This window comes from Arthrobotrys flagrans (assembly GCF_004000055.1).
Source record: "Arthrobotrys flagrans strain CBS H-5679 chromosome Unknown unitig_3, whole genome shotgun sequence".
Classification (NCBI taxonomy): Eukaryota; Fungi; Ascomycota; class Orbiliomycetes; order Orbiliales; family Orbiliaceae; genus Arthrobotrys; species Arthrobotrys flagrans.
In genome coordinates this window covers 1445390-1472845 of record NW_027137547.1, presented here as the reverse complement: position 1 = coordinate 1472845, position 27456 = coordinate 1445390, and the positions used below count along the sequence as shown (strand labels likewise).

General features: G+C 45.3%; 11 protein-coding genes across 12 annotated transcripts; 4 read left to right on the top strand and 7 right to left on the bottom strand.

Moving 5' to 3' along the window:
• Positions 1–3393: 3393 nt before the first annotated feature.
• On the bottom strand, positions 3394–4527 carry DFL_001819 (uncharacterized protein; the record flags this gene model as incomplete). The annotated part of the gene is made up of 1 exon (XM_067630501.1): positions 3394–4527. The coding sequence occupies one exon, from the start codon at positions 4525–4527 to the stop codon at positions 3394–3396; it is 1134 nt and encodes a 377-aa protein (XP_067493139.1).
• A 1147-nt stretch (positions 4528–5674) lies between these two features.
• Positions 5675–7570, bottom strand: DFL_001818 (uncharacterized protein; the record flags this gene model as incomplete). Its single annotated transcript, XM_067630500.1, has 4 exons — positions 5675–5868; positions 5929–7217; positions 7294–7328; positions 7385–7570. 4 exons carry the CDS (start codon positions 7568–7570, stop codon positions 5675–5677), a joined length of 1704 nt encoding a protein of 567 aa, XP_067493138.1.
• Positions 7571–8209: 639 nt separating this feature from the next.
• DFL_001817 (uncharacterized protein) lies at positions 8210–10392 on the top strand (the record flags this gene model as incomplete). 2 transcript variants are annotated; one of them, XM_067630498.1, is made up of 5 exons in its annotated part: positions 8210–8249; positions 8447–8744; positions 8805–9229; positions 9302–9379; positions 9479–10392. In XM_067630498.1, 5 exons carry the CDS (start codon positions 8210–8212, stop codon positions 10390–10392), a joined length of 1755 nt encoding a protein of 584 aa, XP_067493136.1. The 2 variants fall into 2 exon arrangements, with proteins under 2 accessions (XP_067493136.1, XP_067493137.1); XM_067630499.1 differs by having other exon boundaries at positions 8432–8744.
• Positions 10393–11145: 753 nt separating this feature from the next.
• On the top strand, positions 11146–12269 carry DFL_001816 (uncharacterized protein; the record flags this gene model as incomplete). Its single annotated transcript, XM_067630497.1, has 5 exons — positions 11146–11408; positions 11477–11789; positions 11858–11941; positions 12091–12151; positions 12214–12269. 5 exons carry the CDS (start codon positions 11146–11148, stop codon positions 12267–12269), a joined length of 777 nt encoding a protein of 258 aa, XP_067493135.1.
• An 821-nt stretch (positions 12270–13090) lies between these two features.
• DFL_001815 (uncharacterized protein) lies at positions 13091–15535 on the bottom strand (the record flags this gene model as incomplete). The annotated part of the gene is made up of 5 exons (XM_067630496.1): positions 13091–13289; positions 13352–14283; positions 14339–15275; positions 15350–15428; positions 15493–15535. The coding sequence occupies 5 exons, from the start codon at positions 15533–15535 to the stop codon at positions 13091–13093; spliced, it is 2190 nt and encodes a 729-aa protein (XP_067493134.1).
• Positions 15536–15838: 303 nt separating this feature from the next.
• On the bottom strand, positions 15839–18638 carry DFL_001814 (Protein kinase-like domain superfamily; the record flags this gene model as incomplete). Its single annotated transcript, XM_067630495.1, has 7 exons — positions 15839–15850; positions 15921–15951; positions 16082–16443; positions 16507–17652; positions 17727–18352; positions 18486–18561; positions 18636–18638. The coding sequence occupies 7 exons, from the start codon at positions 18636–18638 to the stop codon at positions 15839–15841; spliced, it is 2256 nt and encodes a 751-aa protein (XP_067493133.1).
• Positions 18639–18970: 332 nt separating this feature from the next.
• DFL_001813 (uncharacterized protein) lies at positions 18971–19956 on the top strand (the record flags this gene model as incomplete). Its single annotated transcript, XM_067630494.1, has 3 exons — positions 18971–19142; positions 19265–19546; positions 19637–19956. The coding sequence occupies 3 exons, from the start codon at positions 18971–18973 to the stop codon at positions 19954–19956; spliced, it is 774 nt and encodes a 257-aa protein (XP_067493132.1).
• Positions 19957–20107: 151 nt separating this feature from the next.
• On the bottom strand, positions 20108–20600 carry DFL_001812 (uncharacterized protein; the record flags this gene model as incomplete). Its single annotated transcript, XM_067630493.1, has 4 exons — positions 20108–20161; positions 20225–20332; positions 20403–20471; positions 20553–20600. The coding sequence occupies 4 exons, from the start codon at positions 20598–20600 to the stop codon at positions 20108–20110; spliced, it is 279 nt and encodes a 92-aa protein (XP_067493131.1).
• A 389-nt stretch (positions 20601–20989) lies between these two features.
• On the top strand, positions 20990–23289 carry DFL_001811 (uncharacterized protein; the record flags this gene model as incomplete). The annotated part of the gene is made up of 7 exons (XM_067630492.1): positions 20990–21164; positions 21226–21354; positions 21409–21531; positions 21600–21731; positions 21823–22536; positions 22602–23137; positions 23188–23289. 7 exons carry the CDS (start codon positions 20990–20992, stop codon positions 23287–23289), a joined length of 1911 nt encoding a protein of 636 aa, XP_067493130.1.
• Positions 23290–23957: 668 nt separating this feature from the next.
• On the bottom strand, positions 23958–24830 carry DFL_001810 (60S ribosomal protein eL13; the record flags this gene model as incomplete). Its single annotated transcript, XM_067630491.1, has 4 exons — positions 23958–24359; positions 24427–24585; positions 24650–24720; positions 24818–24830. 4 exons carry the CDS (start codon positions 24828–24830, stop codon positions 23958–23960), a joined length of 645 nt encoding a protein of 214 aa, XP_067493129.1.
• A 1082-nt stretch (positions 24831–25912) lies between these two features.
• On the bottom strand, positions 25913–26918 carry DFL_001809 (uncharacterized protein; the record flags this gene model as incomplete). Its single annotated transcript, XM_067630489.1, has 7 exons — positions 25913–25965; positions 26023–26288; positions 26367–26388; positions 26450–26456; positions 26541–26624; positions 26707–26745; positions 26841–26918. 7 exons carry the CDS (start codon positions 26916–26918, stop codon positions 25913–25915), a joined length of 549 nt encoding a protein of 182 aa, XP_067493128.1.
• Between the last annotated feature and the right edge of the window lie 538 nt (positions 26919–27456).

Sequence of the window (27456 nt, the reverse complement as noted above, 5' to 3'; positions counted from 1 at the left end):
AAAATTATAATTCTTTAATTAATACTAGACTTCTATACTAGTTTATCCCGGATTTTAACCGTTTTACAGAAGCTATACACAGGTCTCCTAATAGCAAAAAAAAGAAATAAAATTAATTATTAAGATTTTTATTGCGATTTTAGCAAGCGTTTTAAGAAATCTATCGAATCTTAAGAGGCCTATTTTCGCCCAGGCGGTAAACTATATAAATATTTTAATAAGTTTTATTCTATATGCAACTTATCTTTCACATATTAAACAAACTTTTATAGATATACAAAATTAGTTGCAAAGCTTTTATAATAAGAAAAATGTCTTTAGAGAATTTCGAAAAGCCTGAACGAGACTACAGCAAACAGTTATAAGTATAATAGAAGCGGTATTTAGCGATAAAGTTCTAAATAAAAGTAGTAAAGACTTTTTAAAGGTTTCTAAAAATAGTAAACTTACTTAGAAGTATCTTCAGCCCTCTTCTTCTCTTGATTAGGGCTCTCTGAGAACTAACCGGGGTTAATAGCTATAAAACATTTTAATTTTATTAAAATACATTTGATAACTTATTTTACTAATTCTATTAAAAAATTTAGTCAATTAAATGCTTAATCAATAGAAGTAGAAGAGACCTCGTATGTTGAATAGCTTAAAGAGAGATAAGCTCAATTCAATTACAGAGATGCATACACTCAAATAATAGAACACAAATATCGAAAATATCAATTTAAAATACAATTTCTTAATCTCGAACAATTAGTAAAAGAAAGAAAGAAAATCAATAAATTTAAGAAAATCTATCCAGATTTATTATTAACTAAAAAGCGGCGCGAACAGTACCGCAAGAATAAACTAGAAATTAATAGTATATTTATTGATATTTATTTTTTAATATTTCTAATTACGCTGACTTAGTCTTAGCCGGTTCTATAAAGGCTTATACGGAACTATATAGTACGCCATTAATTAAAGTTATAAATTCAACTCAATTGTAACTTAAAGTAATCTTAAAATTTCTAGAAAATAGAAGCAAATAGGTTATAATAGATCAGATTAAGCGTAAATACGCTATATTGAACTTTAATTAGACGTTATATGCCTATTTAAGAATCTTACTAGCTTTTTAAATATTTCTTTAATTAGACTTTCATCCTTTATTCTTAACAGACTTTAAAGCGTAAATATACAAGACCCTCGCGATTCCGATTAAGGACTTTTAGTATAGAAATATTTTTACTAATTATATTATTCGAACTAATTTAAACTGATAAAAAAAGGGTCTTCGAAAGAACTTTATCATTTTTCAGAAGTCTCGTACGAGTTAATATGGAGATTTGAAAGGAAAGGCAGTAGCTAAGCTAAAATTATTATTAATTGTTTATAATATAATTAATAATAAGACCTTTTAACTAGCTTTTATTACTGAGCTTAAGCTATATGCTGGGGGAATTATATAGAGTTCTTATAGTTTCGTTCGCCTTATCAAGCATCCTTTAGTAGATTATAAAAAAGAAAACTATTAATTTTATTAAAATATTATTCTAATTCGAGTTATTTTGGGTCTAGCTTATTTAATCTTTTATAAAACTAGTTCATATCTTTTTAATATTTACATCGATCTTAATACCTAGAATAAGATTTATTCTTATAATGATAAAAATATAGATTTAGATATCGATATTAATAATAGATCTAATATTAAAGAAAAGGAATATTATTTTAAAGTTTAAATAAAGGGTTTATATAGGCTTGTGTTAGTTTTATTAAAGTACCAGGTGGCCCTATTAAGATAGAGTACGATAGACTAGAATGGACCGCGATAAAGCGCGATAGATCGCGATAGAGCGCGATAGAGCGCGATGAAAAAGTATTTTATCGGATAAAAGGGCTTCTATTCGATGGAATTAAGGAAATATGTTTTTTTCCTGATGATACTAAATAAAAGTTTAGTAAAAGTATCAGAATATCTTACTCTCAATATAACCTTACTAGATATAAAGTAATTAGTTATTTTATATATACCTATTATTTATTTTGTATGTGCTTACTACTTACTTTGTATATGACTAGTTTAGTCACCCTGTATGTGCTACTCCCTGTATATAAACTCTTCGACAGAACACTTTAGTCTAAGAGCACTTAATCAAGTACACATCACTCCACCTAATCTTCTAACACTATGGAATATGGAATGGGATGGGATGGTTTTTTCCCATCTTATTTTCAACACTAAGCGTTAGGCTGAGGTTATTTGAGGTCTTGATTTGAAGCTTTCAGATCATTGTGTCGGAACTCCGAGTCCGAGTCGTTGTTGGCACTAGGGGCCTGTGAGGCCTGTCGGGCCGACGCTCTTGTGTTGACCTTGTTGTATTTTGCGTCGGCACGCGAAGCTCTGAGGCCTGACAAGCTACTATTTATTGTCTTAATATTTCTTTTCTTTTATAATTTTTCTTTTATAATATTAATTAATTTCCAGAATTTTAAATCTCGAATGTATATGTATATAGTAAATCTTCCGATAATCGTAATTTTCGAGCTGTTGAGCGTCGATCGTCGACTTTTTAGAAGTATTAAATAGAATAGATTTTTATAAACAGAATTTCATTTTCACTTAGTAGAAGCAGAATTATTTTCTTACAATGGAGAAGTAAACAGATAGTGTTAATTATTAGACAGTGGTTGGCAGTTTAGCTTCTCAGGAGGCAGATAGCTTAGCGAGCCTTCTAGATGACCCATTAAGGCAGTTGCCGTCCTGCCGTCTGACGGCAGGGAAGCAACATGATTTTTTTGCTGATGTGCAGAAACACTCGTTGAAAGTATAATAAGATAGCCATTTTTCAGCGGCGCTGGTCAGTAAAGAAGAGGTGTAGTATTTTAACCGCAACTAGGGGACAGTTGCTAAATAAAGCAGAAAGTTATGTGGTAAAGGAAGAGTGTTGGTGCTTATACAGGTTCTTCTTAGGCCCAGGCTGATTTATGTAATTTGTTGCATTCTAGGTGGTCAACACAGTCTGGCGCGTTCTGCTTTCTGCTCAGGCTTATAAATTGACTTCTGTCCGTCCTCGAGAGAAAGGGGGTATCCTTTCCCTCTACACCTCACTCACCTTACATGCTTATGCTTAGGCGCCGTTTTTTTCCTAACTATTTGGTTATATATGTTTTTCGTTCCTTTCGTCAGCCTACTCTAGTTTTAGTTATGATCTTTCATTCTTGATTTGCTCTCCGTTCTTTATTATATGTATATGTATTGTTTTATTCTATTCTATTTTACCTATCTGCTTATTGCTAGGTATCTTTATTACCGCTAATGAGCCAGTCTAGTACTATTGTCTGGTTGTCTTCCAGAGACTAGTTTCTACCTCACAATAGGAGTAGCTTTCTCTGTAGAAGTTCATCTGTCATTCAACGCGATCTGTTTGCCTGTTGTTGTTGTCGCTGCTGGTGCTCCTGCTGCTCCTGCTCCACCTCGGAGGCGATAGTGTCATAGAGCACCTTCGGATCTGACAGCATATCGGTTTTAACGCGTTCCTTCCATCTGTCCCAGGCCGCAGTCTTTGGTAGGATGCCAGCCTTGTCAATCCAGCTCTGGTCTACCCAGTCCTTGAAATGACGAACTAGAAATCCATAAACTTGTGTTCGATTCTTAACGGGAACTTTATCCGCGTTACCGGCATCCAGTTCCAGTTCATCCAGGCAAGATTTGGCGTTTAGGTGAAGGCCGAGGAAGACGTTGACCTGACCTAGGATATTCAGGAGAACGAAGGTGAGCTGGTCTGTTGTCGACCCATTCGGCACGGTGGTGAAGACCAGTAGAAGCACCAACAAGGTGCCAATCCTTGTGAAGACTTGCAAGTGCCTATTTGGGATGTGAGACGTGTCTCCATCGTTGTAGTCTAGCCTGTCCGTAGTCCAGAGCTTGACAGCTTGTCGGTTGCCTCCAATGACGAGTGCCGAGTTCCGTTTTCCGAGGAAGATGACGCTGTCTTGCTCTGTCACATCTCCATGGTTGCCCTCCGTCTCGCGCTGCTTGATCATAACGAATTCGATTACTCGAACAATGACTGACCAACCGGTAAGAGCGCCAATGTTGGTAATGCCGACCCACGTCCCCGACGGCAAGGCACCAAAGGGCGCCAAGTGCCAGAAGACTATCAATGCCCCAAAACAAAACCAAGTAAAGATCAGCCAGAGTGGAATGATATATTTGTATTTGGAATAATGGACATGGCCGCTGGCTTGGTTGCCATCTCTGATTAGGAATACGGCATATTTCCCGTTGTCAAGAAGCCTGAGATGTTTAATGGTGTTGTCGAGCTTCATATTTCTGAGGGGTGCTTCCTTGCATCCATAGGGGGAAAAGTAGGTCAGACGACTGAAGTCGGAAACGCCGTCATAAGTTTTCAGATAACTCTGGATTCCCGCCACTGGTGCAGCCACCAACGTCTCGAGGATGGTGTGCCTCGATGATCGAAATCTACTCTCCTCAGCCTCACCGATGAGGACCATAAGAGAGGAGACCCAGGGGATAGGAGACATTGCAGAAAGCGTTGCGATTGACGGATGCACGGAGTAAAGAGGTAAGAGGGTTGGTCTTGAAGAGTGCACGGAGTAAAGAGGTAAGAGGGTTGGTCTTGAAGAGTGCACGGAGTAAAGAGGTAAGAGGGTTGGTCTTGAAGAGTGCACGGAGTAAAGAGGTAAGAGGGTTGGTCTTGAAGAGTGCACGGAGTAAAGAGGTAAGAGGGTTGGTCTTGAAGAATGATGTAAGGGATTAGCTTCCCAAAATAGTTGAGCGTTCATTCTCGACACCTTTAATACAGCTATATATATAGAAAAGGTATGTTAAATGATAAAATCGCTTAATATTTGACAACTTATTATATATATATAAAGTTACTAGATATTTGGAAAATATTCTATCGTAAGGATTTTATAATTTTGTCTATAGCTATCTCAAAGCCTGTCGTCAGCAGTCGTTCTTATGTTTTCCTTTCACAGGACGCTCGTGTATTGTTGTGTTACGCCTTGTGGTGTCGTGTGGTATTTCGGATATTGTACTTTGTAGGTCTAGTGTCAGAGGTATGGTCACATGACGTTGTTATTAGTGTTGTTGTATGGCTCTATCGCATGTAAAGAACAATCAACGAGAACGCAAGACCCTGACATCTAGGCGAACGTTTCCTAACACTTCAAGTTATATTTCCAATTTTAGCCCACTACTATAATTATCAATTCATACTTCTAAGTATTACTTATCATATTTGTAACTAGCTTCTATCTAACCGTGACGCGAATAATCCGTGATCTCTTCTCACGATATGCAATACGTGCAATAAAAATTCAAAGAACCACAATAGAAAACGCCACACCCGATCGCAAACTATCAACCATCGCTTTGAAAAATAATACAAACTGCATGCTACATCGCAGCCTGGGCTGGTATTTGGGAACACTGAAGTCCTGTCTTAGCCACCACAGACCAAATGATTCTCTAGTGCCTAGTCTTTGGTGAAACGGTGTTTTGCGTCCGCTTCATGTGAGATTCTATATATCAAAATTTGGATTTTTCTTTCGAACTAGCTGAGGGATGTAGAAATTAGGTGCCGCTTGAGGCCGATTGATATGTTGGCTCGAAACTGGCCAAAGCCAGTGCGTTATTCCCTTGGTATTAGCCCCGGACGGGTATTCAATCCCGGCAACCCCAGAAACGGCCGGGTTTTAGGCATGTTGTAGTTGTGATAGGAGGCCGGGTAGATGATGTCTCGGAGGATGATGAACTTGTGGCAGGGACGTTAGTTACGATGGTGGATGTTGTTGGTTGTGTTTTCGTGGGCGAGGGGTCTATGCAGTCCCCAAACCAACCATATTTTGAGCAGGTTGCTAGAAAAATTACAATTAGTTCTCACGCCAATTTCGGCGTTGTGTGGTGGTGGGACATACTGGAAGTTGTCGTTATGGGCTCATCAGTTGTGGATGTAATTGTGGAAGTAGCTGGAGACGTAGTAGTAGAGGTTTCATCGAGGCAGCCAAACCACCCAGGGTGTTGGCAGGTTGTTGACCTTGTGGTTGCAGTCGTGGTTGATGATTTTATTGATGTGGTGGTGACACTTTCGTTATGGAACTTCCAGTTGAAACAATCGATGCAATCCTCGTCTTCTGGAATACATTTCGGAACACGGTCGTACTTCGGCATTACTTCATCAATGACCGTCTTTATCCGATGTGAGTTTCCATTGATACGCCAGCCAAGATCGTTGACGACGTCGTAGAGGCATAGGCTTCCCGTATGGCACTTTGTTTCCATTGCATACCCCCCAATTGAACAGAAGGAAGTACCACCATTACAAACGCCCATATAAATGGGGTCAGCATTGTTACCGAAATGGTAAATACCGTCTTGGCGGAGTTCTGATGGGGCCCTCGGTATACCAAGCCTGCTTGCTGCTAGAGCCTCGGGTGGAGCCTCGAATGTAACCACCGGTAGGCCATATGTCAAACCTAGTAGGGAGGAGACCGCCCCTCCCAAGGAGTGCCCGACAAGCCAAACCTGGGCATCAGGATAAAGGCTGGTGATATTATAGTAGAGGTTCAGTGCAGCTCGGTAATACCGATTTTCTGCTTTAAGGGCGCTAGAAAGGCACGGGTTGCTACAGGAGTATGTGCCTGTATAACAATCGCAAACTGTGGTCCAAAACGCAGAGACTCTTGCACAACAGCAGGAAAAGAAGAGGTTGTCGTTAACTTTGTCGTTAGTCTTTGTCTCCTCCCCATAAAATATGGCGACTGAGGTTCCTTTGATACTGATAATGACGGTTGAGTTGTTGTCGTCGAGGAAGATATGCCCTCGCAACCCGTCGTTTTCCCACCCGAACCCAGCCGATTTGTTCCACGGAGTGCCTACATCCCTCCAGTCTTCAGTGGCAGGAATATGGACGTAGGCATTTGCACTCATCTTGGCAAGGTTAAGTACCGTCTCATTATCCGTGATATCAGGGGCGGACTCTTGCTCAGTCGTCCAAGCGGAAATTGGCGTGTCTAATTGATGGCCCCAATATCGTGCAGCGGCCAGTCGTCCTTCTACGCTTCCTACCGACCTATCCCGAAGCCGAGAAATACCGATAAGGCGAGATTTGACCCGGAGACTCGGGCAAGGCGAATACTGTTCGTTGTCTACTCCCCATATCAACTCGTTTCCAGTCACATCTAAACGTCGTAAGAGCTTAGGGTACCTATTTATCCACGCCACGGTTAGTGTGAACGTCGGAACTTAGGATGACAGAAGCTAGCTGGAGGGCACCGGCCTACCTTTCCACGCCGTGATGAAGGACGTGGCGCAATTTCTGTGCTCCTATGTCAGCGAGCCGACGGACGGAAATATATTACCCAGTAGACATACAAATGACCCTCTGCTACTCCCAAGGTTCACCCTATCTAAAGAGTCCGTTATACCGAGTTTCTCGTCAGCCAGAACGATTTGGTCGGACCTCAGGGCCTGAATCGAGGATAACAGGAACAGAAATATGATGAAGCTCCCTCTTGAATACAGCTTCCAGCTGTCGTGGATGAACCCCATGAAAGACATGTTGGATTTGTTGTGAATCAAATGAACACCGGCAGTTGTCGAACTACAATACGATCGGATTACTGTGTAATTAAGTATGTACTTTGAATAATCTCCTGGAGCTGGATATCAAGTCTTAGAGGTCGCCATAGCAGTGATCAAAGCATCGGCGATGAGGCGCGCTGGCTGGTTTTATGCGAAAGTGAGTTAAGTCGGGAAGTTGCACGCAAGGCAGTGGTGTACCAGTCCAGTGGTGAGGTTAGGTTAAGTTGAGTTAAGTTAAGTCAAGTGAAGGAAAGGAAGTAAGGATGTAAGAATGCTGATATCTGATATTGATGGATGGATGTAGGTACACACATACGTGCCAGGGCCAGGGGTATATCTTTGGTTGTGACTTGTCGCGATGACGAATCTGGGTTGTCATTCCTGGCATGTGTGACAACACGGAGATAGTAACACCCGGAGATTCTGCCGCACCCGCATGAGCTCCCAACCCAGTACTTCCTACATCCCCAGCACCTTAGTTAGTAAGAGGTGTTTGCTTCGTACTTCATATATAGGAAGTACTTACTTAGCTTACTATGGTCTGGACGGGTCTCTGAAGCTGCTTGTTAATGGAACCACTATTTTATAGCACATATCACCAGCATTCAAGTGAGCATGGCATCTTCGCCCCAACCACAACAACCTCTCGAGACGGGTAAGCTATCAGTTTCTCAGTTTAGCTGTCGAGTGATACAAGCTATCTCAGCAGTTGGAAGCGCACAACCCTCCTGATCAAATCACATGTGACGCTGGTCTCCATACACAGAGTTCCCTTCTCTCGATCTGTTATTGCGCTTCTTTCGGGTTCTCGAAGAATGGGTATCTGAATTAACATAGCAACAATGTCTCCAGAAAGCTCATCATCCCGACCAACCAAGACTCTTGGATCCGTTCGATCCTTCACTCGTCTCGAATCGCAGACCCCACCTACCCGATCACGATCTGCCACTCTTAACTCAAGTGTTGGTCCAGAACGAGCATCACCATTTGGTGCGTTTCCGGAACCGAATTTCACGTACGACTCAGTGGATCAGGTTGAGAGTCCTCACCCTACTGAACCAGAGGCCCTTGACGACCATGTTCGTGATGTTCTGGATGAACCCCTCCCTCAGCTGGAACTTCCGGCGGAAGTCCTGGAAATGACAGATAGGTAATATTTGATATGACATCGCTCTGTTTATTACTTTGTTTCTCGATCTGACTAAATTAGGTTTATAGAATCTCTGTCGGCGAAAGTCCATCCTGCACCAGTTTCCATTGATTTACTGAGCACTATGTTTCAGGATTTCTATGAAACAACCGCCTCCGCGATATCTGCGCATGTTTCCAAGCTTTATAGTTCACACGATGCTCAAGCTCCTGACCAACCTCTGGTTTCGATGAGTGAGATCGTGCAGAGAAAAAAGGATAGGAAAAGAAGAGATAATCTACGGGTTGCGCTGCAGGAGGTGGTAGAGAAGAGAGTTACCGAAGCCGTCTTTGACAAGATATGGCGCCACCATGGCGCTGAAGATGAAGCAAGAGACGAGGCGTTGAGGAGCAAGACAATGGCGTTAGCGGTTGTTGGAATCGGGCTAAAGGAATTGGGACTAGAAGAAAACATTAATGTGATGGACTTGAAGCCTGTTTGTGAAGGTGAAACTTATAATCTCTGGACTCCAAAACGACCATTTTCCCTTTTCTGTCTCACTAATCAGGGTTCTATAGCGTTTCAAAGTCTGAATGCTACTAAATGCCCACACGGCAAACTTCACCTCCTAAAGAGAGCCCACAAGGCAATAGTTGGTTAGCCTTCTTCCATTCAAGCGCACTGTTGAGATTGGTCCTTTTATAAATGCTAAAAGGCACCTACTGCTCGATGTCCACTGACTTTTCTAATGGCAGATGCTCTAACTAGCGTGGTCCCATCTACAACATCATCGGCAGATCATATATTGCCGATATTGATATATTCCCTCATCATCTCGCCCCCCCACATCCATATAGTGTCGAACCTTTTATATATTCAAAGGTTTAGATACCATAAAGCGATCGATGGTGAAGCTGCGTACTGTGTAACAAATCTAGAAGCGGCAGTTTCTTTTTTAGAGACTGTGGATATGGGAACCCTTGCCGCCAATGGATCGCCTGTGACGGCTCCTGTAGATCCGGAACCAACTGGGATACCGAGTATTTCATTACCTCCGTATGCTGAGAAGACGGACAAAGCGACGCTCACTACAATAGCGCCAGCTATTACTGATACATCTCCCGCCAATGCGTCACCTAGACTCGAGACGGGGCTCCAGAAAGAAACCCCGGCGGTTCTCCCGATGACCGCTGCAACCAAGCGAATGACTTATCTCACGCCGGTAGAATTTGCAACCTCGGCTGCTACAAGTGCCGTGAACACCGCTGACCAATCCTTGAAAACGATTGGCAATAGTTTAGAAAACTCCTACAGGTTCTTGTTTGGAAAGCTCTCTGATAAACGAACGGACCTTCCAAAAACCTTGGAGGATGTCCGAAAACTTGTTGGAACTCCAGCCCAGGAGCAAGAGCTATTGAGAGATTCTGCCATCTACGATCGTCTGTACTCCGAAGGCCTGAAAACATCGGACTCGTACGGGGGTGATGCTCTTGCCACTCAAATGAAGCAGGTCAGAACCGGTGAGACCACCAAAAACACGAGGGAGACAACCATGAAACTTCTACCAGAGCGTGAAGTTGTCGCAGGCACATCACTCAACACCACAGAGTCCTCGCCCGGTCATGGAGCGGCGTATATACCTGTCGCAGACAGTGTCCGAAACCTGTAAGCTGAACCCCGTAGCAAAAATTTTCCACGTCTATCATTTCGAATACGAAATTATATATCTAACAATGTTTTATTGCTACTACTTGCGGTTGGTACCAACAGAGGGAGCCATTTAGGGAGATTTGCGGGCAACATCAACGTAATCCGGTCCTTCTCAAGGGGCCAAATGCCGAAAACACCCCCACCTGGCCCAAGTAACACAGACTTTTATTCTACAGCTAGCTCATCGGGGGCACATCTGGATCAAACTGTGACAAAGATCGAGCCTCCAATATCAAGATTTCTGGATACAGAAGCCGCCAACTTGAGAATTAGCGACGTTGATTTGCTCCTCCAGGATTACCGGCGATTGGCTGCAGCTCTCAAAAGCGCCGGCGCATTTTGATAGTGAAGCTCGCTGGTGCCTATGTACGATTTTCATACCCATGGCGAGCATTAAAATCTTCTCGGTATTGGAGAAGTGGACCCAGTGGATTTGAATGAGTCTGCTTCTATCAAATGGGCTGTATTTTTTTCCGAGTCAATGTAGCAAATAGACCACTCTTATAAGTACTTGATAATCCATTCAACACAAGCCGTTTGCGTTAGATCTCCGCGTGTTGTATTTTTGAGTTCACAAATACTATGGGCTAAGGCTAAAGAATCCCTCGGGATACACGTGCTTGATTGTTTACACACATCCATTCCACGCAATGCGCCGATTCCAACGGTTGGGAATCTACGACAGGTTCAAAGCTCCTTAACTCGTTTCGAAATGCGACAACTGCTAGATTATTTGATCACTCCCGAAGAGCTACAGTCCTTAGGGCTCTATCGCAAAGGACGCTCAATCCCAAACAAAGAATGTTCGACTGATACTAAGAAAGGCCCCCGGCAGAGCGCGGCTTCAAGACGTGATAATGAATTTAAGGCCTCGATAAGGCTCAGTGGGAGGATCTTTCTCGTGGGGTCTATTGCCCTCACAATTGTCGATAGACTTCGACTTAGGCTTCACCGCTCTAATAGACCTCGTATTTGGTATGGGCATTTGATTCATTCCCGATGCCGATTTTTTTTCGTAATACTCAACATGATACCTGTGATAGGAACGGGCTCGGTGTAAGGATTCCGTTATCTCTATCAATTTTGTTGCTTCTACATCGGTTTTTTCATCATGTCATAGTTCGCCTTCAGTCGAAACTGCTGCAGTCTCGGGGCGTGACCCCGCCTCGTATTTTGCATGCTTTGAGAAAGGCTCTACTTTCTCCGATAGCGCCGTCCGCTGCCGCCGCCCTTTCAGGGGTGGCATTGGCTTCTATTCCATTTGAAGATGCAAGATTGACGATTTCAATCTATGTCTTTACCAAAACCATGGAATATCTATCGAACGCGCTTCGTGTTTCGGACCGGGCGCCTTGGGTGAGTGGGGGTAAAAAACGTTTATATATGGGTGAATGTCTAGCTAATTCTACTTACCTATCGTGAAGTGGTTTGGAAGCTGGGCTCTCTTCCCGTTTGCCCTCGCCAAGCTGTTCCAGGGCCTTTTAAATCAAGAAGGGGATATTCCTTTTGTAAGTCTCCCTCTAGGATACTAGCGGAGCTTCCCCCGCGACAGCCGGTATTAGGCCTCATAGAAGCATCATAGTATATCCGCTGATACCATCTATAAACGTTTAGATATATCGAAAAGCCTTGATGACTTTTCCTGCATCAGATATAGACCAGGTTTATGGCCGCCCGATGGTCCCCCAGATGGCTGATGTTGCTCGTCTTCAGTTCCCGTAAGTGACTCCTAATCTGTCGTCTATCTGTTGGGAAACTTATATCTTTCTTCTTCCCGTAGAACTTTCAAATCATCAATTCTATTCCCTCAAAAAGATACAGTTGGCGAGGGGATGAAATCCGTGTTTCGAGAGGCCCACCCCGCGATTCGCCATCTTTCCTGTGCCATATCACATCCAAAATCTGTCTCCTGCTCGGGGGCATGGGCCTCATATTGTTTACGCCAATTTCAGAAGAATGTCCAGGTGTTTTCTGTTCTTTACTGTGTCTTGTTTCTGTCTAAACTTGGATCTTTCCGGGGGTCGCTGTTGGCGGCCATCTCTGAGCTCATGCACAAGACGATTCGAACGTCGACCTTTATAACATCCGCAGTAGCTACGTCCTGGTCCGCGCTTTGTCTTTGCCAGAGGATATTCCCGACAAAACTCCTAGGCCCCCAGATCTTCTATGTCTCAGGGTTCCTTGGTGGATTGACGGCTTTAGTCGACCGCACGCAGAGTCACCTTCTGTTTCTCGACGCGACTCGAAGCGCTCTGCTATCTTGGTGGAAGACAAAAAGACGGTCTAGATATTTACGGAGGATTCCATCGCCGGACATTCTTCTTTTCATGGTATCGATTGCAACCCTTAACATCTTATATGACCTCAAGCCGAAATCAATTACTAGCAAAGGGGCAAGAGAATTTATTGAGTTACTAAGGGGTCCGCCTCGACTAGGGGAGGTAATTTTGGGGGGAACGCCAGTGCCCCAGCCTCACCTGACAGCCACGGACAAAAGTAACTCCAAGAAATTGACGCCGAGATGATGTATAGATCTTGACATGCTAGGAAAGACTATCATATAAGCCAGCTTTGGTGAATAGGAGGAATAGATACATGAGTTCGGCGCAGAAGTCCCCCCTAGTCAAGCAAGCGTGAAAAGCCGTGTTTCCATCGTTTCACCACATCCACAATGTTTTGTAGGGTAGAACGCGAGAATTCAGAATGTCATATTCGCTTTGCTTTATCCAAACCTCATTTGTGCTGGTTAACTTACCAAAGACACTCGCACCTTTCCAGACTAAGACCTGAGGGTCAAGCTCGCGTGGTGGGCTACTGATGGTCAAGTTTCCCAGGCCCCCCCTTTGCCGAATCAACCTTTGTTTATCCTATTAGTAATGACCCCCAATATATAAGATGCTCCGTTTCTCTTATCTTACCTTTCTTCGAGTAAATGATTGAGCCCCGCTGTGAGACTACCGCCACCGACGAGAAGGATCCCGGAGAAGAAGTCTTTGCTTCGTTTTTCATCGCCTTTCGCCGCATATCTTATGCTCTCTATTATCGCAAGATCTAGGGGTAGCATAGGCAGGGCTTCGATCTCCGGGTCTGGGTCGCCTGGGTCCGATCCGCCGGCTTTGCTGTGGCCATTCCCTACGATGGCTTTGTTGGCTCCCTCTGGTATATCCGATACCTCCTCTGGCACCGGCGAACCTCCGTGTGATGTTTTTGGAGTACTTTCAAACCCTGCTGTCGGCACTGTTAAGCTGGTACTGGTAGGTTTATTGGGTATAGCCGAATTTGTATCATCCGTCATTTCAATATCTTCGTTCACAGTTGCAGGTGCAGGTGCAGTAGCGGGGCGGTGCAGGGATTCCTGTGCAAGGGATACCGGGTCATTCGGGACATCATCATATAGGTCATAAGATCTTTCCCAGAGTGACCTTCGCCCTCGGAGCTTATCTGTAGTGTCCAATATCCCAGGGTGGAAAAGACTAAATGGTGCTAGATATACTTCATCGTAGGTCTTGAAGCCGTACTTGATGGTTTCTTCCCCTGGAGCACGAACGTGAAAGTTGTGAAATTGAACGACGACATCTGCCTCGTTAAGACTTGTATATTTTACCTTAAGATCTTCGGCAAGAAGATAATCATAGCGGCGCAGAAGGTTAATATCTGAGTATGGAAATGAATTTGTGAGAAGCATTTGTACGAAGGTGGTTGTTACGTCGTCACCACCGAACTTGAGATTCAATCTTGAATCCGGTATCACCATTCCTTCTTCGACACAGGATATTGATGTTTTCTGGGCGCCGATGTCGACAATACAGGCGGACGAGAACCCGGCGCCGTACGTGGCGGCCACACTCTCCTGGAATAACTGTTAGCACAAAATAGCAAAATAATATTACTAGGGCTGATAGTACCTGAAACAGGCAGACCTGAGCAAATCGGAACTCTCGAAGCAGTAAATCTAGCATTTCAGTCACGTAAATCCTGTCGTATAGATCAGGTATTACAAGCACTGCTGATAGTGCCTCATAATCACCTGGCCCTATGCTAAGCTCCTTTAAGAAACTTTCCCGCAGTATCACGGTTACATCTTCATGCCACCGTCTTTTTGATAGATAGTCGTGCTCGTTGAAAACCCCGTCTCGCAAAGGCCAGAAGAGCTTGTATCGCGGGAGTGAATTATCAGCGATATGCAAAGCCTCTTGCCCAACAAAGTGTAGGAGACTGGTATCTACTGATGTCCACTCTGCCCGGTACGGATCATTGTGCTCCTTGATATTCTCTGGAACATATTTCTTGTTGTGGTTTATAACGCCTTCCCTTGAATTGGGCAGGACCCTACGCTTGTTTTGTCGCATCTGCATTTTCAACTCTTGTGATATCTCATTGAACAAAGTCTGAAATGAAGATTCAGCACAAGAGGGCTCCTTCTCGGCAAGCGAAGCGGATTTCCTGCTGCTTCCTCTTGTCCTCCTTTGGGGGGTGTTGTCACCAGCATCCTCTAGGTCGTCTTTCGGCTCTTCCTCCATCCGAAGCCGTTTGGGACGCGGGTGAGGATCTTCCTCCCACTCGGACTGTGCATGTTGGCGAGCAATGACGTTTGGTATCGTTTTTGGAAGAGCGTCTGATGCGCGACCAATCCGTAGATTGCGGGATCCCGGGTGTATGATAATCACCCTAGAGCCCCATACTTCTGGATGCTCTTCATCTTCCTTTCCGTCAGTGCCGACGCTGTCCTTCTCGGGCTCGCCATCTAAGATGGGGCCACGGTCTTTGACCTCTCTTTCCGGTCTAGGAACTTCACTTCGCTGTCTCCAAACCAGAGCTTGGTCATCGCGCTTCAAGTAATCACTATTGACGCGTTAGTATCAACTACAACGGGATACGAAACGCGGTCAGGGAAACGAGAGAAGATGCATGCATACGTGTAGAAATTCTTTTGATTGATGGGATATACAACGGGCCACGAATGATTCTTTAAATTGTTATCGGTCCTCGCGAGCCCTAGTCAGAAGACCGAATTAAGTCTCATTCGAACACTCGTTCGAACACTACTCAGGGGCCGTACCTTCATCCTTTTTGGACGGTCTGTTCGCCTTTCTCGGTGGCATTCTTGGTGACGTTTGGAAGGTACAAGGGATTGTTGGGGTGGAGTGCAGTTTAGACACCCGGTAATCAATCCGTTGTGAAGCGAACGGGAGAGGTTTGTCTCAAGAGTTGTGGTTTATAGGATGAGTTGCTGCGAGCAAGCAGAGAAGCCGGTTGAAGTAAAGGTAAGTCCTTAGCAGCCAAGTACGGAAGAAGCTATAGCTATGAAGAATGTAGCAATTACCTAACAAACGCTATGAAATATCTACGGATGCGCAGAGATAAGGAGGTAAGTACCTAGTGACCTAGGTACATGTCCATATCTACTAGGGTTGCCCCTTTCGGCCAGGGATTGATTGTGTTAGTTAGGTCATGTTTAACTTGAAATATGGCAAGAGGCGGCCATACTTTACAGTCTCTCCATTTTAATCCGCGATATCTGCGACGTTGACAAAAACCATCATAACCAGGCGCGGGATATCGCTATCTATATTTTAGCTAGTGTAAAGGCGAGATATCTAATTATAAGTATGCAGGTACTTAGGTATAAGCGAAAAATTAAAGCTCACTCATTCCAGAAGTATTTCATGAGCAGGGAGAAGTCCACCTCCTCGAACGAACTTGATAATATAGACCTCAGCTCGAGCCCAAGCCAGATCTTTAGTATGCTCATATCTTTATTTAATATTTGGTGTCCCTTCTGCGCTCCTAGCTGCCTTAATATCGGCAGGCTGCTTTTGAATATGTCGATGTTAGGGTCTAGCCTTCTCCCTATGCCCTCAAGCAGCAGAATGCTCACAACAACATTGATGAAGTCTCCCTCCAGACGAACATGATGGGAGCGTATCATCGACATAACCTCCGAGAGAATGTCCGCAATTTTGATCTTCCCAAGCGTGAAGGTCTTATTTTTAACACCAAGTACCAAATGCTGCATTCGGAGACAAAATACGTCCTTGTCCCTCACGGCGTTGGGCTGACGACACCGACTCACCATCAACTCGCCTGCTCGGTACCCGTCGAACTCGGCTACAGCGGTGAATAAATCTAGGAAATTTTGTCTGTTAACGGGGGAAAGCTCCGTAACCAACCCAGTATCGATAAAAATAAGCTGCGGCTTGAACCCTTCATCATTTAGCTTGGAAAGTTCGTTTCGCCACTCGGTTGGTTTGTCATTTAGAGGCTGGAGACGTGACAGCACCTCCTCTGTGACCTGGAACGAATCCTCTTCGTGCCTGTGTTCCTGCTTCTGCTCTTCTTCCGAAGAATTTGAATGCGGGTGGGACGTCGTTGTGAATGGAAGCGGGATCTGTGAGAAGGCGGGGGCCGGGGTCGGCTTATAAAAACGTATTAGAATATTTCCCGGATGGAGATCCGCATGTGCAAAGTTATCGATCAAGAGCATGTGGAGGAAAGCATCCAAGCCCATGTCAGCAGCCTGCTTCTGGAAAACACCACCGCCATTTTTCAGGAACGCCTCCAAGGGAACGCCTAAGGCGAATTCTTCCACCAGAACCTGCCGGGTTGAATAGCTCATGTACGGCATCGGAAACGTAACGGTGTTTCTATTCTTGAAGTTATTCCGGAATCTAAGTAGGTTGTTTGCTTCAATGCGAAGGTCAAGTTGTAAACGCATCATTTCGCCGAATTTGTCCACCTCGTCTGGCAAAGACAACCATTCGAGAGTTGGCAGAGCATTAATTATATTTGCGAATATCTTCATTATGCGAAGATCTCGGTGGACGAGCTTTTCGACATGGGGATGTAACACTTTTATCGCAACCCAATCACTTGGAGCCTTGGGGGGTGTAGATTTGACAAAAGTATCTAGCTTGTTGAGCAGCTCTTGGGCCGAGTGCCTTAAAGATAAAGGGGCTGTAGAACTCGAACTTTGAGGCCCCGAGGGTGAAAGATCCCGCCTCAATTTGGCGCGATACACCTGGGCAATAGCACCCACCCCCAATGGTTTTTCATCGAATTCGAGAAACAGTGTATCAAAGGAACGCCCATTGAATGCTTCCTCGATAATTTCTTTAGTTTTCGAGAGTGAGTGGGCTGCAACATTTGAATGGAGGGTAGACATTACGGAACACATCTGCAGAGGGAATATATCTGTCCTTGAGGCGGCCCATTGCCCTAGCTAAGGGACTCCACTACATTAGTTTCTATTTTTCTTTACTACAGGTATGGGTTGGGGTTTTATGCCCTGCTCACTTTAATAAACGTTGGCCCGGCCATTTCCATGGATTTAACAAGATAGCCGTACCACCATAGAGTGCCAGCCCTTTCTCCATCTTGAAGAGGTAACCGAGGGCCTATCCATATTGCTGGCATGGTGATTATCACCGGAAGAAATAGTAAAACAAGATGAAGAAACCGTAAGCCGGTGGCGACCGGCTCTAGAAGATAAGTGTGGATGTAGTATCTGGCATAACTCAGCGTATCCCACACAGGAGGTTTGTTCTTCCTCTCTTTATATTGGTTTTCTTCCTCTGATTTCGCGAGCAGGCGTAATTCCTGAGTGGGTGGCTCGATGTGCTGGGTATCACCAGCACTACCTGGCGACAGGAAGAAAAGTGACAGAGATGTAAACATGATCGAAGATGGGAGCGGTGGGTAGGTTCTGAAACTAGTGAAAGGTCTGCGCCTTGACTGCCTCTGCGAAAATGGCGTCCAGCTTGGTTGTTTTGAATTCGGCCCTCTGATACGAGTATTTATGACTAAACGGACCCTTCCGTGCCACCGCGATCCCGTCGTCGATTGCTTCAAGACATAGGAGCTTGCGAATTGTGAGGTCTGGTGTAGGTATCTCGATGTCATCCCGTGTCCCGAGGCCATTGCTAAGTCGGTTTTCCAGTCCAAGACGGGGACGGGGTTGTGATGGGAGGTAGAGTTTTTTATTTTTTTATTTTTTTATTTTTTTATTTTTTTGGGGGGTTAGGATTGGTTTGAAGAAACATCCGGAGGAGGTACGGGTTAATGAAAGCCAGAGGTTCTTGAGACCCGGGCTAAAATGGTACTGGGATTCATTGGCGATGAGCGGTTCAAGCTGATCGATATATTATATTACTGGGAAATAGAAATGCATCGATGGTTGGAATTCAAGGGTGTAATATTACGTACCATACATATTACTATACACTCAAGTACTTCATTCTTAGATAAGTACTTGTTAAGTAGGTACTTAAGTACTAACTTAAGTACATAATGACGTCGTGGCCATCGTGAAATCAAAGGTGGAAATGACTGAGGTTGCTTTCATGCATGCAGGATGCATTGGGTTGGATCGGGCCTTAGCTTAGCCGAGGCGAGCAGTTCCTGTGCCCGGGACTAACAAAACAGCCGTCTTGTTACTGGACTAACAAAACATAAATTCGAGATACTATCACATCACAAGAACATCACATGTTGTCTTCTGCGTCCCCTCCGATAAATCTAGTGAAGCCTCTGCCAGCTCCATGAAATCCGTCCGGACAGGGATTCGCTCCATTCCTGCACTCAGGAGTCTTGCGTCTTCGAGGGGCCTTCCGGAGCATACGACGTATGCAACCGCAGTATCCGGCGTTCAGGCAAGGCCTAGAGCCAACGGCCTCGCGACACAAGCATTCCCTCTCACAGGCTTTTACCAGCGTATATATACCTACCTACCTATTTACCTCCTACATAACTACCCTTATAATTCTCTACTGTCCGATTTTTCCATTTTACTCATGTTTCGAACAACGTTCTTTGCGTTTTTTCTTCTCTCATAGTTTTGCTCGAGCATCCACAAACACCATCGGACCATCCCGCCTATTATCCGTCCAGAGCTGGCAGCCAACCGACACAGCAAACGATCTCAGACCCCACGCAACAAGTCGGCCAGGAGGACCAACTGACCCGTGCCCAACTTGTATTTGGAAGCAGTCTCGTAGGGCCTCGGCGTGTGCGCACTAAGAATGCAAACGATCAAGCGCAGATAATAGCTGGTGTTTTGGTACCGCCAAAACCCAAAGAGCCGGACAACTGTTGTATGAGTGGTTGTGTAAACTGCGGTAAGATAAACACCCTTCCGGATATTTGGGGTCCGAACAAGGGCCAGATAAGCCTGGTACCTGACGCTGACACTCTCCCGTCGGTCACAGTTTGGGATGTCTTTCGTGAGGATCTCGAGGAGTGGGCAGCTGCCAATACTCGAGCACAAAAGGCCCTCAAACGCCAATCTGAGGGAGAAATTAGTTCGATGGTATCTAGGGATAACACTGCCACCTCGAGAGGCGTCGTAAACAGAGAGCGTCGCGAAGATAACAATCACAGTAAAGATCAAAGCGTCACCCCCGGACCGAGTATGTGGGAAGGGTTGGAGGGTATTCCGATTGGTATACGAGTCTTTATGGACACGGAAAAGGCTATAAAATCTAGACATTCTGAAAAATGCAAAGTTGCAAGTGCCTCTGGTGACTAAAAACTGTCTTGGTATTAGGATTGGAAAGATTTGGTACAGTAAGCCTAGTTCCTGTAGTCTCGCACCAACCGCAGTCAAAGGCCTTGCATCGAATCAATCCATCACGGCAGTTGCGGGACTAAGATCGGGTATACTGGGAATAACGGGCCCCTTAATTTACATCTACTCCTTTCGCTCTTAGCTCTTTCTTCGCTTGATCGATCTCCTATTTTAAAGTACGTTAGTATTAATAAGGTGATGTAAGAAGGGCTCGATGGGCGTTGGTTACAAGTATCAATTCCCTGTAAGCGTCCTCCTTATCTTTGAAAGTTAAGATACCCCATCCGAGGGTAAATAGCAAGTATGCTCCGAAGGACACAAGTAACCAAAATGGAAACTAGATGGGGGGGTTTTTTTTTTTGTTAGATCTTTGGAATAAAAGCCGAGGGTTAACGTGGTGCACCCACCACTGGGACAATCTGTTCCTGGATAACAGATGGGAATGGGATCAATTGCAGATAGCAGGCAAGGTACAACTGGTGAAGAAAGAGCGCCAATGATGGTCAGTTTAAAAGAACCAAGGGCAGAAGGTTTGGATGTTCATGATGAGGACAAACCGATGAGAACAAGAGCCCTCCCGAAATGGTCTGTTGGGCGCGGGTCATGATTGCTAGGTAGGATCCTGGGCTCGCGATAATGCAAAGCGCCAGTCAAAAAGTAAGTAGGTGATATCGTCTCGTATGGTGTTCGTATCGTATGCGATTCGATTGGGTCTGGTCTAGAGAGGTAGTCCAAAAGGTGCTCGTGTCAACTTCTCCATCGGCGCGCGAATCCCACCATGTATTCCCCAAACAACACAACATGCCTCGTCTTGGCATGAACGATGCAACATTTATGCATTCGGGTTTGGATTGGCATTCATCTGAACTACAATTGTCACCCACCAGCTACGAATAAGTACCTTCTTGGTATTTGCAAATGAATCCGAATTCAAGCTGGCATAAGCTATAACCTATCGTCGACATACTCGGTCTGCATCATAGCTAGTACTTCCATGGCGGACTCTCTAACGACCAGCGTCCTGCCCCAGTTAGCAGACGCACTCTCCAATCCTCAGACGCTAGAAGAAGGACTGGCTGTGGAGTTAACTTCAATCATACGAGGAGACGCGGGTGATGAGATCACCAGGCAGCAGGTTCTAGAAATGCTTGCCGACGCTGCCCGTCAGGGTTAATATCCCGTACCGGCCATTTCTTTTGGGGTTCGGTTTGCTGAGGGCGAGATACTTAGTTCCGTGGCGGGGCATATTTGGGCAAGCGGGACTGCTTGCTTCTTGCTCGCACGGTCTCCGTCTAGAAGAACCCGAAAATATCCTAAAGCAGAGGCTTAGATTGATAGGAAATTGCTGTGCCGACAATGGTTGATAATCCCACTACAGATGGACATCGACAGACAGCTAATTCTCTCCCCCAGACTCAAATCGCGACATCATCATCGAGACCGAATGTTACGAGAAGCTAAATTGCATCGGCGTCGCAGTCTTGCCGCTACAGAGTTTAGTAATGGTTGTGGTGTTTAACTTCATGAATGAATATGGTATATCATGTCTGCTAAGATTGCATGGATGAACTCGTTCTGGCTTCTGACATCTACTCGCCTTGCAGAACCCGCCCAGAGACATGCTTTCAAGCACGGACTGGTGGATCTTTTGGCCAAAACCCTCCGCGAACAAGATAAAACACCGACTCCCGCTATAGAGTATGCCTTGCGGTGTCTCGAACTCGTTCTTCAATTAGGTTTGCATTCCTCGCTAACTTTCAGGCGTGGCTAATCTTGTCGAATTGATCGATTCAAACTGTGCATTAAACAAACTAACATATCTCTTAGATTTACCCCTTGGTGATGAAGCCGGCGAGCTTATTACTTCGCTGCTTGATTGGGCGACCTACCCGCCCATCCAATTTGATATCTTCCACATAATATTGAGTTGTCTGTCTGCCTTACACAAACAAGAATATACCAAGGCGTTCAGTTCGGATCCTAGTCCAATTTTACATTACGTCAAACTGATGGCGAGATTGCAATATTGGGAGGATAAGTTGGCTCAGGATCCGGAGCTTGTTCCGGATGAGTTCGATTCAGACGACGTGGCACGGCTCATTCGTGGTGCCCGAAGCTCCACCATTGCGACGATATCCGAAATATCTGCATCCGAATCATTTCAGAACCAATACCCTGTCGGATTAGCATTTTTGGATTCAATCTTTGAGTTGCTTGCTTCGAGCGACCCAAACTTTCTAACATGTGCTGCGTTAATCTTGGGGAACGTGGCGAGAGATGCCGAGGCCTGCAATGCGCTGGTGCACAAATATCGACTACATCTATCTTTGGTGAACGTTCTGAAGGAACAAACCCAGATTGGCGTGCTACATGCAGCAGGCGGTGCTTTGAAAAATCTCGTTATCGGCTCCCCAGCAATACGAGAGCCAGTCGTTCAAGGGGGAATTCTTCAGTACTGTCATAAATTCTATCTCGCGTCTGTGATGATAGAAGTACAGCACATGGGACTTAGCCTTGTTCGAATCTTGGTAGCCAAATCACGTTCGTATCGAATCTGACTCGGATTGGTTTCTATTGCTGACTCTTGCGTTCGTTTCTTATTTTAGGCGAAAATGTGGAATGTCTATTGTTACCATTTGAAGGCGATTCTGGCTCATCTGCGATAGAGCAGATACTTGAACTATACGCACAAAATACGGAAACCCCGATTAGGATGGAAATTGGTCGAATAGTGGTATCAATCTTGCGGGAGGCGGCAAAACCACAATCTGCCGACTCGACAAAAGTTTCCCTTCAGCAGAAAATTTTTGATATGTCTCCTCGCATCCTAGAACCGGTGATTGATATGGTAATCCAAGATAAATGGCCAGTGATAGCGTCTGAGGGCTGGTTCGCCTTGGCTTTATGTGTTCAAACTACGAGTGGTGCAGATGCTGTAGCAGATCTTACATTCTCGGAGGTATTCTTCCAAGTGCTTAGACGAGCCATTGCGCGAACGGATGACACATCAAGTACCCTAGAACTCACACCGCTAGAAGAATCGCACCTGGGCCCCTCAGCTTTAGACTCGAAGGCGAATACGCAATTTCAGAAGGACAAGGAAAATGTGTACATGTTTCTGTCCGGATTTCTCAACCACAACGTGAGTGTGACACCAGGTTGAGTTCTCATGCCTTGCTAACCTATTAGCAGATATCTAAAAAATCACAACCCTACACAACACTGTTTCGGTGGTTCCTCGATGGCCAGGAAGTAACTGACGCTCAGATCAAAGAGACTCTGGGCTTGAATTAAGGGATCAGTTGTAACCCGTATGTTTTATTAAAGCTAGCTGAATAAGTGGTATACGATCTCTAGCCAAGTATCAACGGAGTCTGCGAAATACGGCGGTTGAGAAAGAATTTTGGACTCGAGTGGGCACCTGGCTAAGGCTAGGCAAGGGTAAAGTCTTCGAGGGGCCCGTCTTCCGCGCGCATGTATAAGGCCAAACAGTGGTCGTTTGCGGAGTGGGTTGGTCTTTATGTATGTATACTTTCAGAGCGGTTACCATTGAAACAGAGTGTCCAGGAAATAAAGCCTCCGTGGCGGGTCATGCAAGAGTGTTTGTGTAACATACATTGGGGCCCTGGGCCCCCGAGGGTTATCTAGGGATGCTAGAGTAAGACTGTCTACCCTGAGGAGGTAGAACATAGAGAAACGGATACATGTGAGCTTGATACAGCCGGTGTGACAAAGAAGAAGGTGTATCATCTGCCGTAGGAGTACGGCAAGCGCTGGGGTGAGGTGATGAGGAGGTGTATTTGTGGGGATGAGTTTGTTAGTCAAAGAACATGAAAGGAATATTAAAGAAACCCATTGACACATAACGTGAAATAAACCTGCGAGCGAAGTAAAGCTGGACAAAATAATATAAAAAAAAGCGGGCATTGTAAAAAACGGAAAAACAAGCGGCCGCACCAGCTTTATTTCTTGCTGGCAGCCTCCGCCTCCGCCTTTGCCTTAGCACGCTTTTCCCGAGCACCAACGTACTTGGCGTCGCTCCTGGCCAGTCTGAGTTTCCTATAAGCGCTTGTGTCCTTCTCCTCCGAAGTAATGCTACGTTCTTTGATAGTTTTGTCGACCGCAGTGATTGGGAATAACGCCGAAGTTGCTTGCACCTTTGCGCTACGAGCCGCAGCTACATCCTCCTTGGTTGCATCGCCCTTCTTTGGTCGCCCGACGCGTCGTGGGAAAAGGATAAGCTTATCCTTATACTCCTTAAGCCTCTCGACATTGACAGCAAGTCCTTCCTCTGAGCGGTTTTGACGTCGGTGGTCGACAGGAATACCGATGGTCAAAGCGAGTTTTCGAGGGATAGCAGCAGCCTATAAGCCCCCGAGGTTTCGGCGATTAGCGATCTGCGGACTGGAAGATCATGGTACTGATGCCTACCTTGAGCTCCTCAAGGGTGAATCCACGACCAGGGCGAACTCGGCGGTTATATTTGACAGTTGGGCATCGAACGATTGGTCTTAGCTTGTCAACCGGGCGAGGTGCAACTGCAGCGGCTTTGGACAGGCGGGCCTGTCGTCGACGAAGTTTGCGTCCAGGCTGTTGAGAGTGTCAGCATACGGATTTCCGTAGACTCCAGACAAGCAAGATTCATGCTACCCACTTGGTCAAAGTGAACCCTGACACGTTCCTGCCAATGCTTTCGGAAATGGTTATTGGGAAGTTGTTGATTGTCTGGACGTTACTATTAGCCAGTCTCCCACTGGTATCATTGGTCTTCCAGAGAAGAACACCGTTTTGTCGGGTATCATTATAGAACGGTAGGACGTACGCTTGATGGTCATTTTTTCGGTATCGAAGCTTCACTTCTGGAGGAAATAACAGGGCGTAAGTATGGGTCAAGGGATGAATGGTCCTCGGAGGTCGATAATAACGGCCGGTGGTGTCGAGTTTCTTTGCCTATGTCGACGCTACACAAGGAGGATATTGAATGTGTGGTTGAGAGGTTTGTGGTTTGGTTTGGTGGTTTCGTTTAGGGCCAGCCAAAAAAAAAAAAGTTTAGAAAAGCAAAAAAGAACCTGAAGGAGAAAAATCACACACACAAAAGCCTACAGAAAGAGGCTTGGAATAAATCCAAAATGATCAAGCCAACAGCTCAGGGACTTCTTCGATCAGGCGTATCTGCCGACTATAAATCTAGCTGGATAGCAGTCAAGATTGTCGATGAAAGCCGTCGTAACATATAATACTGGAGTCACTCCATACCTCACAATTGCTATCATATTATATTGGTGGCTTGGGGATGCGGCTCTGGAAAAGCAGTCACATTTTCTTGGCATGCAAACAATTTGGATGGCACGTGATGGAGGAGTCTCCGAACTCCCTACTCCTACATATATACAATATATGTATTTCGTAAGCCCTTAAGGATATGAATAAGGTCCGTCTGATGAATCACACCCACGGGTTGATATGTTACCGTTGCCTTGTTTTTCCTTTTAAGCATGGAAAGCTCGCTCTACCATTGTTGTCTCCCTGTCGACGTGTGAATGGCCCGGACGTGCAAACGAACGGTGTTCGGGATTACACGCTAAACCTCCGAGGCAGCAGTTTTTGAGACCCCGGGGGTAGGTCGGAATTATTCTCCATGTTGTAGGCAGCTGTGTATATAGGAACAATCTCAAAAAACAAAGAAACCATTGGCATATCGTCATTACGAATCTATTATCGAGCACGCTTCCTCAATCCGAGACCACGCCTTGCATAATTCTGTCAAATACTCCCTTCAACCGCATTCTTTGCACCGATGACAATCTTAAAGTATAACGTATTAGTACTGGTCGTCTAAAGCTGAGACGAACCGTACAAGTCGTTTCCCGAGGAGCTACCTGGTAGCTACGGCTTTGCCAAGCTACATTTTAATTATTCACTGCCCCTCATGGACCGTTTGAACAAGCCAATCCATTCCCTCGTTTATGCCTACAGAGAACTATCAGCCAGGCCTAGTCCACTTCGTCCGGCAAGTATAGACCTTACCTAGGTTCGTGACGGCGCTGCATGCGACAATGCTCCAACTCCGGTCTTTCAGCTTTGGAAGCTCTAGAATTGTGGAAATTTCACCGGCACCTAGAGCGCCAGGTTGATCTTGTTTGTTGGCGAAGACCAAAAGTGCTGCTTCCCTCAGCTCCTCCTCGTTTAGCATAGCCTGAAGCTCTTCACTGGCCGTCGAGAGCCGATCTTTGTCCGTAGCATCGACAACAAATATAACAGCTGCGGTATTTGCGTAATAACATCTCCAGTATCTAAACGACGTGTTATTTCGTAGTTAGCACAGGTGCCGAACTAACCAAGTAGGAGCAGAGTTTCCCGGGGGAACTGACGGTCGGATGCTCGTCTGTCCGCCTAATAGTATCTGTTTAGTCACTTGCATGCAGCTGGGCCTAGACGTTCGTAAATTACACACCCAGATCCTGATGTAGAGATATTGGTTATTAGCAATAAGCTCTAAGGACTTTCAATATCAAATGTCGCGCAAGCCTTCACTCAATACACACCCAGACATTAAAATTTAGGTTCTTATATGTAACGCTTTCAACGTTGAATCCGATAGTCGGGACGGTCGTGACAACTTCGCCGATCTGTTGGTAGTTAGCGTCCACTAGCGCAAGTATATCGTGTGGACACTCCACTTGAAAGATGAAGACTGGGCCGGTATATAACCTTTAGTCTGTACAGCAGAGTAGTCTTGCCGGCGTTATCCTATATCCCGGTAGCGATGATGATGATGATAATGTTAGAGAGTCTAGCTCCCATTTCGAAAGACGAGATTTGCGATGCAGTAATCTAATACGTACTAGCCCAAGAATCAAAATCCTAACTTCCTTTTTGCCCCATCCTGCCAAAGCTGACAGACGTGAAAGCCATCCGCCCATTTCTAAAGTGGTGGAGGGTTGAAATTCGAATCCTCGATCCCGAGGTCAGGACCAACTATGCAAAATGCACGTGAAGCAATCAGACCAGATAATGAGGTCTATGGCCAGCCTTCAGTTATGAAGTATTGTTGATGGGTTTCTGTAGGGTGGGAAATAAAACTTAAAAGGTCTCGGCAAATTCGTGTCAACAGGAATTTCGAGATACTGAGATGAGTACTTAGGTACCTATGTAGAACCTTAGGATAATGATCAGTTGGCTGAACGGAGGGGTACATGTCCTCGAACGTTAAGGGCCAAACGAGAAGAGGCGGTAAACTAAAGCAGGTGCGGTACTACCTACTTATGCTACGGTGATGTGTCGTCTGTGATGGCAAGAGGTATATCTGGTGGATTAAGCGCGGTCTGTGAAGCCAGTTGGAAGTGCTCCGTACTCCGTACAGGTAGCGTATGGAGTGTGTAGGGATCTCGCGTGCGGACCTTGGTCTTGGCATTACACACCGGGGTGGCTTGCCAAGCTAACTGCAAGTGGTCTGTCGCT